The 14964-nt window shown below is 31.0% G+C and overlaps 1 protein-coding gene across 13 annotated transcripts in view; it reads right to left on the reverse strand.

The window, feature by feature from the left end:
• LOC107457141 (protein capicua homolog) overlaps nucleotides 1–14964 on the reverse strand; it is a 61012-nt gene that overhangs the window by 27955 nt on the left and 18093 nt on the right. For 9 of the 13 annotated variants that reach the window (XM_087169529.1, XM_087169526.1, XM_087169527.1 and 6 more), the window contains exons 7-12: nucleotides 13569–13678; nucleotides 11540–11783; nucleotides 6505–7704; nucleotides 4021–4147; nucleotides 3563–3787; nucleotides 2338–2462 (exon numbers count right to left, since the gene is read on the reverse strand). In XM_087169529.1, coding sequence (XP_087025655.1) covers nucleotides 2338–2462; nucleotides 3563–3787; nucleotides 4021–4147; nucleotides 6505–7704; nucleotides 11540–11783; nucleotides 13569–13678 — 2031 coding nt within the window. The remainder of the gene's footprint in view (nucleotides 1–2337; nucleotides 2463–3562; nucleotides 3788–4020; nucleotides 4148–6504; nucleotides 7705–11539; nucleotides 11784–13568; nucleotides 13679–14964) is intronic. The other 4 variants (XM_087169528.1, XM_087169524.1, XM_087169525.1 and 1 more) reach the window with 3 other exon arrangements.

Consider the following 14964-nt stretch of genomic DNA (forward strand, 5'->3'; position numbering starts at 1 on the left):
AATAAACTAAAAAAGAGAGGAAAGAATTCCTTGTTAACAAGATTTTACGAAAGTTATGAAATTTATTTTTTAGATTAGCGGATATCCGATATTCTACAATCATGAGATTCCTGGAATTCCGTTAACTAACAGAGAAATCACATGCCTGATACAATGTTATTACAACACGCGAATTTTGGATTTGAATAATAACTATTGGTCAAAGATTTATTCAAAAATAACTTTTTGACGTGCTTGATCTCATCATAATTAAATATTGTTGTATCATTCTTTTTCTGTCCACTTCTATTTGTTTTTTCTAATTCTGATATTTTTAACATGCGATTATGAGAAGTGAATTTTTTATTTTGCATATTTTGATGCACTCAATTCAATAAGTTGGAAAGCTTTCCTAACTTGTTATCAAATAAGTGCATTAAACAACATCTAGGGCAGGGGTGGCGAAACTTTATACACCAACGTGCCATTTTTCTAAAAAATTGTTTAATAAAGTCAGACGTTCCTTAAAATAATTTTGACTTCATGATTATTAGGAAAATAATAATACTAAATATTATCAACTCAAAACTTTTTATTTACAATGAAAAAAAAACATATTGCAATGTCTCAATTATAAGTAATTCAACAAATAACTTATATTAGGTTGACAATAACTGACAAATAACTTATATTAGGTTGTAAGATGTTAGTTTAAGCAGGACTGATAATTTTTTTTTGCTAGTTATTTATTGTTAGCTTGTTTTTTATGGTTATTGTTTTTTAGCATTAGTTGTTAAATTTTTAATTAATAATTGTTTATTATTTCATTTGTTTCTTGTGAATTTTAATTTAATTTTTACATATTCTTTATAGTGTAATAACATTTGTGTAATAACAATTCATAGTACATTAACAATTGTGATCTGTGGCGTGCCCAAAATATTGTTTGGCGTGCCTTAAGTGGCACGCGTGCCATTGGTTCACCATTCCTGATCTAGGGAATCAAAACAAAATTCGTTAGCTGATTTGTAGCAACAAAACCGATTTTCTGCACAAATTTGGTGTTGAATTTCACTAAGATAATTTTGCTCAATGCATTTTATTAGAGTTTCAGAGCAGCTTGCATCAATTTTGGAAGAAAATGGCATTTTGGAGCAAGAAAGAGCAGAAATTTTGTTTAGAAGCAATTTGCACAATTTGTATAGCTGTTTCAACTCTGTACTTGATAAGAGAAAACAGAAAGAGTATTTATTTAACAACAGAGTGAGTAGCCAAATTTTTCAACAAAAAATAAGCACCTTTGCGGCATTAAAAGAAATTATTTTTAAGCACTTTAAAAAAATATATAATTAGAGCGGGTTGGCAAGTTTTTAAAAATTGAAGATTTTATTTGCTTGCCAGTGACGATGATGATGGCGCGTCACCAACGATGAAATTAACAAGAGAAATAAAATTTTCTACCGCTATAAGAGAAAAACATTTGACAATATTTATTTGGTCCCCATAATCAGCAAAAATTCTAGAGATTTTTCGGTTATTTAGAGAGCAGAAAATGAAGTCTGAAATTGAGAATCTCTTGCAAAATGCAGCCAGAGTTGCAAATGAGAGGACAAAAATCCTTCCTACTGAATCCAGTTCAGTATGTGCAAATGCAGACCTGCAAGTATTTCCTCAAGCATGTAAAATGAATGGTATGTTGAAATAGATTGAGGCTGAATTAATTGTGAAAACGTTGAATAGGACAATGTCTTTTTGTATAATTCGTGGCAAAAATCAACACGGTATTTAAAAAATATCTCATTTTGGAAAAGGGAAAATGAAGCACTTTTAAAACCACCCTTTGAGAAAAAAGCACCTTTAAAGGCTTTTGAAAAACAAAAATCGAACCTTTAAGCACTTTTTTTAAAAATGCTACACACCTAAGCAATTCTTATCACTTTCACTAAAGTACAAAGCTGGTAATTTATAAAAAATGGAAAACTGCATAAACATTGGTTACATTTTTATACAAGATTTTTTAAAATGGTATATAAAAATGTAAAGAATGTTTATGCATTTTTTTTTTTTTTTTTTTTAAATTTCAGCCAAATGAATATATAAACTCAGTTTAATCGAAATTACAAAAATAAATTACTGAACAATCTCCTAAAAGCCACTTCAAAAATCCAAATTACCAGCACCTAACTTCAATCTTTATCAATCGATTCCTTTTAAGTTTTACTTAATTATTTTTTATACATTTCAAACAGAGTAAGAGAAAAATTTCAACCATGGGGTTGTTTTTTAGCATTCTTAGAAAAAAAAAGACCAACATAAACATGGAAATAATAAAAACAAGACGCATATAGCAACGTTTACCTTTTTGTGGTGTAACTGCTACACAGGGTTGTAACTGAATCAATGCTCCTTGGACACTGGGAGAAGACATGAGGGGGTGTGCTGTCAAGGTTGCAGGAGATCCAGGGGATGAAGTTTGTCTTCTGCTTTAAATTTTCATATTGATATAATTATGAAACAGAAAATTTTAACATAATTCATCATAGATAACTGTTTTAACTTTTTGCATACAGCATGATGAAGCCATTTGTACCAGGCGTAAGCAAAGGGTAAAGCAACAATAACACTTTAAAGCTTTTTTAAGTTTTAAATTTTATGCAATACTGAAGATGAAATTTCTTCTTTAATATGTTGATACATATAGAGAAAAACAAAATTCAAGGACTTTTAAGTAGAAAATAAATTTTCAAGTACAACAACTGGCATTAGAGCTGGGGGATAAATCGATACATCGGAAAATATCGATTCTATGCAATCATCCTCGATCCGATGTTTTGATTGGCAAAGCATCGGAAATTGTGGTGTATCATATTTCCTGATGTATCGTTGACACTGATGTCTACACGCGGGATGTTGAGCATTGTCCCCAATATTACATTTGATGTCTGCAAGTTCCTGCGAAGAGCATTTTCTACGCTTACAGCAAATCTGCGTACGAAAACAAGTATAGAGTTTGAACAATACAGTCAATCTTTGAAAAGAGCTCAAAGAAGTTCCAAGAGAGGAATTTTCAAAAGCAAACTTAGAGCTTACTTTGATTAAGTTTAATAAAAAAACTGTTTTATTCAACGAAGTAATGAAACTAAGTTTTTCCTTTTATGTGATTGGGCTTCCAGCTGTTTCTGCCTGAACACTTCCTGATCATAGCTTGAAATGTTCAACCTCTAAGTTTGAAAAGCTTTTTATTCCACTCAACTATTTTATTTTATTTATTTATTTTAGTTTCTGATGCTGTTTTCATTTATTTTATTGAATCTTATCACACAGTATATAATTAAAGTCATAGCCTAGCAAATTCAGAAGCCCTTGGTTTACATTGTAAGATCGTTGTTTTGGAAGCACTGAATACAAAAAAAAATGTTTTCAAAAACAGTATACAAGAACAAAATTAATGGGCAAATATTCAAAAAGAAAAAAAAACTGAAATCAATATCTTCACAATTAGTAGAACACTTTTTACAGTAAATTTAGAACATAGAACAAAAGTAAATACAAATGCAAAAAAAAAAAGGAAAAAATACTTTACCCAGTAGACGGCAGAATAAGCCTCTGTGTGGGTGCAGTTGGAGTACTACTAATTGCCATATTGTTCAAATGCAAACAGGAATTTTCCACAATGGGATTGACAGCAGATGTGAGAGTCAACACCTGCGAAGTTCCAGCTGGTTGAATTGAATTCTGCTTATTAACAATCACGCCTTGAATACAAGTGGTGGTGCTGTTTGATTTTTTTGGAGAAAGAAGAGAACTGCTGAATATAAAAAAAATTATTGTTTATACTCAGGGTAGCCATTGAAATCTTTAAGGGCTTTTTAAAAACATAAATAAAAAAAATAAGCACCTTAAAGCACTTTTATAAAATGCTACGCACCCTGACTGTGATTGCAAAATTATCAAGCATGGCTTAGGAGAAATGAATTCTCTGCACATGCCACATCAGCACATTATTGCAAAAGAAATTGTAAAAAGATGATTATGACTCACCTTCCATGGCCATTTGTCATGTATTTAGTTGTACTCCCAGTGATGCTAGTAGGCACGCCACTTGCATGAGTTGTTGGAGTACCAAGTTGAATACTTCCTTGGGTAGGAACGGCCATCTGAACCATACCTGATATAGAAATACAACTTAGTACTTACTAGAACACATTTAATTAATCACAGAAACACTGAGATTTTAATCACATTAAAAAAAACTTGGCCCTATGGATTTCACAAAATATTTTGCTAACCAAGGTTGGCAAGTTTTTGATGGTTCTAACCATGAACAAAGGTGTTATGTCTAAAACCTAAAAAAATTGCATATATGTTGTGGTTCAAACTTTACTTAAATTTTGAACAGCACATAGCAGGTAGTGCGTAAAACAGTGTTCTCCATAAGTCTTTTAGATGGGCAGCCTGACCTGCCTGCCCTCTAATGCACCCTTCTTGTAAAAATAAGCAATCATCCCTTAAAGCCATTGTGTTGGTGGAAATGGAATATAAATAAAAAATATTATTGAATAAAATGGAATACGAATAAAAACCATATTCATATTCCATTTTTTTGAAAAACAATTTATTCACTGTTTAATAATACAGTCGAAACGCTATAGTGAACCGTCTGCGGACTATAGCGTCCACTATAAACGTCCAGTTTATAGTGAGTCCACTATAAATGGTCCGTAATGAGTCCACTATAAACGATAGTTCACTATATCCAAATTTTTTGAAGAATATTTTTTGCATTAAGACAGTTGAATGATTGAAAATTGGGTTTGCACTTTTACATAAGTTATTAAAAAATTATTAACTTACTAACAGATAATAAAGCAAAAATTAATGAAAAAAGTACTTACATAGCTAATAATTAGTTTCAATTTCACTTTTTTATGAAAAAAATTTGTGACTTTTGATTGAACACAATTTGATTTTAAATAGAGTTCACAAATTTTCTTATCTACAATGTGCAAAGAATGCAAGATTTTTTTATCTACATTTTCAGTAGAAAAAACATATTAAGGACATATATGGCTGATTTTATTTCAGCAATAGATAAGAATGCATTCATTTTCAGTACCAACAACTGCAAGTTTAAAGATGGAAGACTAAAAAAGATATTTAGAGAAATGATATTTGAGTCCACTATAACCGAATTTCCAAATTCTCAGCTGTTCACTTTAAGCTTTAAAAATAACATTATTTGAACAGGAGTACGGGCAGGACCACTAAAAAAGTTCACTACATCAGAGTGTTCACTATATCCCAGGTTTACTGTAATTGCACACTGATAAAATTATCTGTCTTAATAGGTTTAATTCTGATTACTAGTACAAATATTTATTTTGTAAGGATTATTCTCAACTGGTTAAATTTTCATGAATTTCTCTTTTTTCGAAAATGACTTAATGAGTTTTTTTTAAGTGATTTTAAAATAAATACCTTTTTTATAAAATGTGAATTTAAATGTTCATTTTCCCACAATTTTCAGTTTAAATTGTAGAAAAAAGCTTTCAAGTTGTTTATCAACTAATAATTTTTTTTAGTTTACTTTTTTTGATAATAATGTGTGCACAGTGATTGTCTTTTAACACACCTTTCTTATAAACTACAAATTTTTCTCTTTCTTTTAATTTTCTCCTTGAAATACACGCATAAAATAGTATACAAGGTAATTTAAAAATTGTTGAGGATCAAATTCAGTAATAACAGTTAAATAAAAAATGTTAAGAAAAAACTTTTATAACATAAATACAAAACATACCTAATACAAAAAGTACAGCTTTAAAGAGATTTTTAAAAATCGAAAATAAGAACTTTTTAAAAACACTATGCACCATGTTTATTAAAAAATAAACAGAAGCTATTGAAAATAAAGGTTTTTATGAGCATTATGCGGATTCATTTCCTAGAACTAAGAAGTGGTTAGGGTGGGTGCCAAATGACTAAAATAAACAGTGCCGTGCGATTGCCGAATGATGGTAATTTTTTTAGTGGCCACTTTATTATATTTAGCTACTCTTGCCCTTAACTTCCTTCATTATAATTTTCTACTTATTTATATTTCATATACATTACTTATTTAAATTCTTAAATAAACAATAAGTTGAGCAAAAACTATTTTAATGAGATTTTAGTTAAACATTCTTAAACTAAAGAAATTTTAAAAATATGCACACACAAAAAAAAAAAAATGATTTTATTAAAATAATTATGTGCCAAAATCCAATAAGTAGAAACTAAATATGCTTACAAAGAAAAAATTTTTTTTTAATAAACTACAATGTGGAACTGAAAAAAACCCAACTGTCTTTTATTCTGCTACTACCATACTTGTTTATAGATATACCAAACTTGGATTTTTCTAAAATCATTTCACAGCAGCCAACCTACTTAAGTTGCCTGCCGTAAAATTTAGTTCTAATGGTATAGAAAGCTATTTGAATAATTAAGTATAAACAATTTATTAGACAAATGGTGGTATAGTACCTTTTAAAGTAGGTGATTGTAAAGTAAGTGATGGCAACAGATACTGCACTTGAGTTGTCCCAGACCTTGATATCAATTGAGGAGACAGATGAAACTGACCTGGAGATGTCGGGCTGGACAACACACTTTGAGCAGGTACTTGGGAATTTGCTTTCAGGACGAGATTTGCTAAAACCGTAGGCGTTATTTGAGAAACAGTCGTCTGGGGAGAAGACGGTATGCCATTGTGTTTGGAAACTGGAATGACCAAGTTTTTCAGGGTGGCGGTTAAAATCTCGGGAGAAGTTTGAGCCGGGGAGACGCACGGTGAACTTTTAGACGTGGATGGATTGAGGATTGTCATGCTGTAATGAGTGGCCCCGAGGGCACTGTTGGACACCAAGAAGCCTTGCGATGTCTGGATAAGGGAAGCGGACAGTTGCAATTTGGACTTGTCGTTCTGAACAGGGACTTGAAGAGCCTGCAAATGCTGCCTGGTCAAGGCTGCCGGTACTTGAGGAGAAATATTTTTGGCATGCGTTTGAGTGAGATTGATGGAGGGGATTGAAAGAGGCGGAGGCAAATTACTGCCACGACAGAGCTTCTGAACAGTTTTTTGTGTCTTACTTTTAGCGCCATCCCCACCATTATTATGAGATTCTTCAAAAGTAACTAGTTTTTGATTAGGCAGGGAGCACTGCTCACTGTTTACAGCTTCAAGCATAGGCGGTATCTTCGAGACGAGAACGGGCATGTCCGGAGAGTCTGATACTCTATCGAACAAGCCTTTTTCGGAAGTGACAATTATGGAGGGTTTGGAGATTTCGACAGGGAACGAAGTGAAGGCGTCGCTTGCATTCACTTTAGGAGAGTGAACATCTTTGAAGACTGCACCCGTAGGCTGAAAGCAGGATACGGTTGGCAAAGGCCTGAGGAAAGTTCCGCCGACAGCACTACTAGGAGAACTACTGTTTTCATTGCTGGTGGAAAATGAAGTTTGGGAGTTGGAACAAGGGTGTGCTTTTATAGGCTTCGGGCGGTGGGTGACTTCTACAGACGGATGATGCTTCATGACCGGTGAGAATCTCTGTTGAGGGAATGCCTTGTTTTCTAACAAGGATTCTTCATCAGACTGGCTTTCCGTATCGCTTTCTGTGACCTTCTCTTTGCACTTTAAGTCGATGGGTGGTTCCTCAGTGCATAAAAGTGATTTATCTGAAACTAGTAAATATACATGTCAGGAATATTTAAACGGAATATCATAAAAGCCACATTTCACAATTTAAAACAGGATTTTTAAACCAATTAGGTAGTTTTACAGTTTAGTTAAAACTTATTAGAATAAAATTATGAAAAAATTTCAATATTTAAGTTTTTTTAAAGTTATACAAAACAAGAGCAGATAAAGAAGTTAAAAAATAAACCTGGTGTATAGTGAATTTTGGTGTGATTGGATTATCAAAATAATCTCGAGATTTTAAAAGTAATAAGATTTAAAAACTTAGGATCTGAATTCCTTTTAAGTAAATGGTAAGTTTTTTAAAGTTTAATGGTCCCCAATTAAAATAAGCTGTACTTAAGAGACAGTTTTTATTAAACAAAAACAAAAAAAAAAAAAGAAAACATTCATCTGAAACATTAACCACACAGCAACCAAGCAGAAAGAAATAGCCATACCCTTAACAGGTTAGTATACACTTAAAATACAAGGGAAAAAAACTAATCTCAACAAAAACAAACTGACTCTCCTATGTTTCGAAAATAGTCTCCTATTAATTTTTTTCTTAAACAAGTTGTATTGTTTTTCTATTAATGCTTGTGTTAGCTGGATATATTTAGAACTCTACATTATTTTAATAAATTTTTCTACATAATTTATACTATTAATATATAATTTATATTAACACTATTTGCAATATTATTTGCCATTCAGTTTATATTACAGTTAATAACCATGAGTAGGCTAATTATTAACAATCTAAATATTTATTTTAATTCTTTTATGCCACAATTTAAGCAGATATTTTAGATTAAATAAAACTAAAGTGGTTGTCAATAGTGTGATCTCAACTTCTAATAATTTTTTTTAAACTCTCAATATTTGTTGTTATTACTTATGATCACAGGGAAGCAGAGTATGTTCAATCGTACAAAAGAGATTTTGAGGGATAATTTTAGGTCTAGAAAAAAACATTCATATGAAACATTAACCTACAATAATTTGTTAACAAATGTGTCAATTAACAAACTTTTTCCTAGTTAAAAAATATTATATATCAATTTGTGAATTTATTAGTTTGAATTCCTCAAGCTTATGACCTTAAATTTAATTTTATAAATTATTACTTTTTCGATATATTTTGATTCATATTATTAACACATATATTCATTTATTCAAGAATTTTGCAAATTTAAATTAATTTTTTTCTTTGTCTTTATTATCAATAATATTTAACAGTGCATAAACTTCACTTTCCAAAAAAATTTCGAAAAAATTATTGTACTAAAAATGTACATAAATAAAATAAAAAAAAGAAATTCGGAATAAAACAAAGAAATTCGGGCGGCCCTGGGAACAATTTTAGTCTAAAAAAAATTTTTACAATAATTTGTTAACAAATGTGTCACTGAATAAAAAATTTTCCTAATTAAAAAATATTATATATCAATTTGTGAATTTATTAGTTTGAATTTCTTAAGTTTATGACCTTAAATTTAATTTAATATAAATTATTACTACAGTGAACCCTCGTTTTTCACGGTTAATGGGGACCAGAACCTTCCGCGAAAGCTGAAAAACCGCGAAGTAGGATTTGCCAATAGGAATTTTCATGTATGCGGGTACATAAATGTTTGAAATATGTAAACAGTATTTATACTTCACACATTTAAGACAAAAATTACAACAGTATACGTATTTACTTAAACGTGTAAATGCTAATTATAAAAGTTAATTACAAAACCGAGGGTAGAGTGCTTTAAAGGCACGAATGACACCTTAATCCATCGGCTGAATTAGAGGTGTAGTGTTCGGGGCACACCGTCATATTGCAGGTCCGTTGCATGGCCTCGAGTCCATCAGGAGAAGGACTTTAAAGGGGAGGTCCTTTTCAGCCAGATACAGCGTCACCTGGGGAATGAAGCAATGGAGGAACCATTCAAGGGTGAGAGCTTTCGTAATCCAGGCCTATGAGTTATGCGTCTAGAACACGAGCAACAGAGCCATATTTTTGTTTTTTAATGCCCGTGGATTTTTTGGCTTTATAAATAAGGCCCGACTCAATCATAAAACCTGCAGCATTGCCAGCTGTGATGACAGTCACACGGTCTTTGTGAGCCTTGAAGCCTGGCCTTAATGAGAGCCCGCAGTATATGTACTCTGAATCAACTCATCTCTTTGTTTGATATGCAGGGATCCTTCTCTCTTGCACCTCAACATGAAACAACGCTCCTTTCCGCATGGTGGCTGCCGACATGGTCACACTTTTTATTTTTCGATTAATATTTTGGAAAAACCCGCGAAGCACTGAAGCCGCAAAACATGAAGCGCGAAGTGGAGAGGGAACATTGTATTTCGATACATTTTTATTTCTCTAATTTTTAACAGATATATTCATTTATTTAAGAATTTTGTAAAATTAAATGATTTTTTTTTCTTTGTTCTTATTATCAAAAATGTTTAACAATGTATAAACTATACTTTTCAAAAATATTTTGAAAAAATTATTGTACTAAAAACGTATTTAAATAAATAAAATAGAATAAATAACTTAATATTTTGGAAAAACCCGCGAAGCACTGAAGCCGCAAAACATGAAGCGCGAAGTGGAGAGGGAACATTGTATTTCGATACATTTTTATTTCTCTAATTTTTAACAGATATATTCATTTATTTAAGAATTTTGTAAAATTAAATGATTTTTTTTTCTTTGTTCTTATTATCAAAAATGTTTAACAATGTATAAACTATACTTTTCAAAAATATTTTGAAAAAATTATTGTACTAAAAACGTATTTAAATAAATAAAATAGAATAAATAACTAAACTTTTGGGGGAAATTTAGATCTAAAATAACTATATTCTGAGAAAATATTAGGCACTGAGAATTTTATGCACTCCTTACATGTATCCAATAAATGTACGTGAATGTATCCAATAAATCATAGCTATAATATATTCCCCAATAAGTAAACTAATTATAACTGACGTAAAACACAAAAGTTTGTTTAATGTTTGTAATTTTTTTCAGTCAATCAATTCAAGGGTTTAATTAAGTTTCTATCAATATTTAGTTTAATTATTAAAAAAAAACTTTATGCGTTACATTAGTATGTTGTAATTGTTGTAGTGTGACTACATTCTAGTCTATGCAGAACAATTTTTAATTTGATATCATTCATACAAAGCTGAAAAATGAATTCTGAGTACAGAGGGCTTCAAAACTTCTTTTTGTAATCACATGCTTTGGGGAAAAGAGGAGTTAAGATGAAAATAAATGAAAATTGATACGATAATTGCAAAGTGTTTTTTTCTTTCTTCCAAGATGATTGTTTTTGAATTTTTATTTTCAATAACAAAATTAATGGATTGGATAAATTGCAATTTTACACATTTTTAGTCATAATTATTTAATATTTTCTATACCAAAATTTGAGATTTTGACAATGATTGTCATAATGAAAAGTGTTTAATGTCAAAATAATTCAAGAACATAATTGAGTAATCACTTGCAATTTTATATGCATGTTTATTTATAAATACTTTATATTTATAATAGCTAATAATTATCCATAGACTAAAATTGCCAACGGCCAACAACAACGTCAAAAAGAGGTTTTTGACATGACAGTTAAAATATGCTGAATATTCGATAAAACCGTCAATTGACAAAAACTTGCCAACTCTGGTTTATGTACAACATATGGAAGAAAAAAGAGAGTTAACAGTGCATGAAATTTAGATACAGTAAAAATGTATGTAACGAAAAATAATGAATATTAAAAAATAAAATATATTTCTGAAATGTATTAAGATAGACATTTGGTGCACACATACCATTATCTACCTCTTCCTCACATATCACCATTCTTTCATCATCACTGGTGGTATCAGAATCCCCGCGCAAATTATCCATCTCTCTTCTTTTTTTAGACTTCTCAGCAAAACCAGAATTATCACTGTCCTGCCTTAAATCATCTGAAACCTTTTTTTCAGAGCTGCTTCCATCAAAAGAATTCGTCAACAGACTGGCATGCCAGGGATCAGGCAGCTGTGATAGAGACCGAGATCTGGGCCGCTTCTAAAAGAAATGGAAAACTTGATATTGCTTAAACAAAAATTATTTAATAAAATTGCAACTAGAAAACAAATAGGTCATTTGACACTGTTTACGAGACAGAGTCAATAAATTTCTAGAATGGTCACTTACAGGGCACATAGCCAAATCTTTCCACAAAAAATAAGCACCTTTCCAGTATTTTTCAAGCACTCAAAAAATATTTGTAAGCACTATATACAGTAAAAAATGTAAAATAATTTTCAAAGTCTTTACATGATCATGAGAAAAAATTTAGATTCTGAGAAAGAATTCTTTTCTTGGTTATATTAGCCATCATAGAAAGATTAAGAGATTTTTCGGTTCGATATCAGAGGGTGGAAAATGAAGACTGACAATAATCTCACCGAACCCAGCTCATGTAGATGCACGTGCGAACTCTCAAGTATTTCATCAAACATGTAAAATGATTGGCACTTATATACATTATGAACCAGTGGTTCTCCAAAATAGATTGCGGTTGAATGAATTGTGAAAACTTTGAATAGAACAATGTGAAAAGGACGTTTCTGCACAATATGTGGCAAAAACGACATCGTAAAGAAAAATATATCATTCTCGAAAAGGGAAAATTAAGCATTTTTTAAAAAATCTCAATGGAAAAAAGCACCTTTAAGGGCTTTTAAAATACGAAAATAAACACCTTTAAACAATTTTTAAAAAATGTGACGCAGCATGACTATCACGCAGGTGTTTGTTGGAAGAAAAATATTATTTTTTTAGAGGTTAACAGCACTAATAACGAAAACACACAGCAATCTCGAATTCATTTTTGGTACTGTCGGTGTGAAGTGCATATCATTTTTAACAAAGGCAATTTTTCATTTGTCGGACTTTGAAATGTAGTCTTTAGACTGTCGTGCAAACATGAAATTCTGCATTTCACCTGAATAATCTTCAAAGACTCTCAAGATAAAAAAAAAAATGTAACAGATTAAACATAGTGCTTTCTTTATGCAGGGGCGATTGTGAGCCCAACTCAAAAATCCTGAAAATTTCGTGAGAAAATCATTAATGACGCATTTCAAAATATTAATGTCTTAATAAATTTAAATCATTGATATTTTCAAAACAGGAAATTCTAAATAAATTATATGCAGCATAATTTAAATGAATAATTATACTTAAGTTTACTTTAATCTCTAACCACATTTATTATTCTATCAGAAAAAATATTTACAAATGAAAGAGATGCTAAGTATAAATTATAGTTCGAATATTTTTAAATAAAATAAACAAGAATTTTTATACATAAATGTGATCGATGATTTTTTGAAATTTCCGGATCACGGCTAGCAAAAAATACAGAAAACTTTCAGTTTAAACTTGTTGCGGTTTTAAATCACAACAAGCTATTCTGATGTAAATTGTAATTCAACAACAATTGTGTTCAACAACAGATGAAAAATCGCAACAAAATTTTTATTTACATGTAAGTCAGTTGGTTTTCTTTTACACAGCATTTTAAGTTAAATTTTTAAATCATTATATCAGGCTGCTTTTTTAATTTCTGCATAAGATATGCAGATTAAAAAAAAATTTTAAGTTTCTGCTTCTGCCATGTAACCTTGTACAAGTCAATGGAGCTCATTAGAAACACGAAAGAAAAATATTAAGTTGTCTATACAATTTTTTTCGCTGCATCCTCCAATTAAAAAGAGCTAAAGTATGCTTTTATCAAAAATACTTAAATGTGCACTCTCTTTTATTGAGTGGAAATCAAACGGAACATAAGTGAACTGCCAGTACCTCAAAATTAAAGTATTTGTTTGACTTGATAGTTGGATCTCCAGCTTTCTTGGCTAGTGCAGGAACACTAAAAGGTAGCAAAAAATCATCTGACGCAGATACTTTTTCAGCTAAAAAAAAAAAGAAAAGGAAGCATCACACTGTGTTCAATCATAGACTGCAATTACATAGCACTACAATTAGGTAGAGAGATATCTTTAATTCTTCAACAAGTATATTTTTACGCTTAGTATTTTAAATAAAGACGCCCGGTGGCTGAGCGGTAGCGCTTCGCGCTGTCGTGCCACAGGTCCTTGGTTCGATCCTTGGGCCGGGCAAGGTCGACTCAGCCTTTCATCCCTTCAGTGGGTCGATAAAATGAGTACCAAGCATGCTTGGGAACTAACACTGGGGGTTCCGCGTTCGGCTGACCACCTGACCGGAACATATGCTCCTGCACCCCAGAGCCCAAGGTCAAGAAAACTGAGATGGGCACAGTCGGCCTTGGCCCTCTTAATGGGCTGTCGCGCCACTGAGTTAGTTATTTTAAATAAAAACTTAAAAAGCAACTTACAATGAATTACAGAAATTAACAGGTTTTATTTTCTATAATTGAAACACCAATAGATCAAATGCACTTTTCCCCATTACCGTAATTTTGGGGAGATACGTCGCAGCGTTTATGTTTTAAAACATTACATTTTGGTATTTGTGGTTACTACTTCTTTGGCTACTACTTGAACTTGAAAACTTTACAGGGTACCTGCTACATTTTAGAATTTCAAATTCATGACTAATTCCAAGAATTTTTCATTATTTAACAAAGTTACTATTTTCTCCGACAAAAACACAGCAATAAATTTAAAAAAGCATTATAATAGCATTGATTGAAATGATAGGTATAACCACTACTGTTTTACTCAGCCTCTTCATATTTATAGATTTTAAATTTAAGAAAACAGAGTAATAAAAGAGTTGAAGCAATAAACTAGCCGAAAAAAATACAAAAGCAAATAATTTTTTCTTTTTATCTGCAGAATTATATTCTACAGATACTTTTCTTGTTTATCGGAAAGGAAAGAAATACTCCTGATTTTTCTGTTCTCATTTCGGAATTAAAAAAAATTCGCCAATTACTGACTTGCTTCAGCGAGAATTTTAAATTGATAAAATAAAAAAAAATAAAAATAACAAAAATTCTGAAATCACAGAAGTTTAAAAGATAACTCACTTTAGAAATTATGCTTTTTCTTTCATTGTTTGAAAGAACACCGTAATTTTTAAACATGATAAAAATATTTTATATTTTAATCAAATATGACTGTGAGTGGGGAATTTATTAGAAATTCAGATATTCAAAACACCATGAAATTAGAGGGGAGGGAGTAAAATCCATTTCAAAAATTAGACTTTTCGG

This window comes from Parasteatoda tepidariorum, chromosome 8 (assembly GCF_982258835.1).
Source record: "Parasteatoda tepidariorum strain Cologne lab strain chromosome 8, Ptep-v5.0, whole genome shotgun sequence".
In the NCBI taxonomy this organism is placed as follows: Eukaryota; Metazoa; Arthropoda; class Arachnida; order Araneae; family Theridiidae; genus Parasteatoda; species Parasteatoda tepidariorum.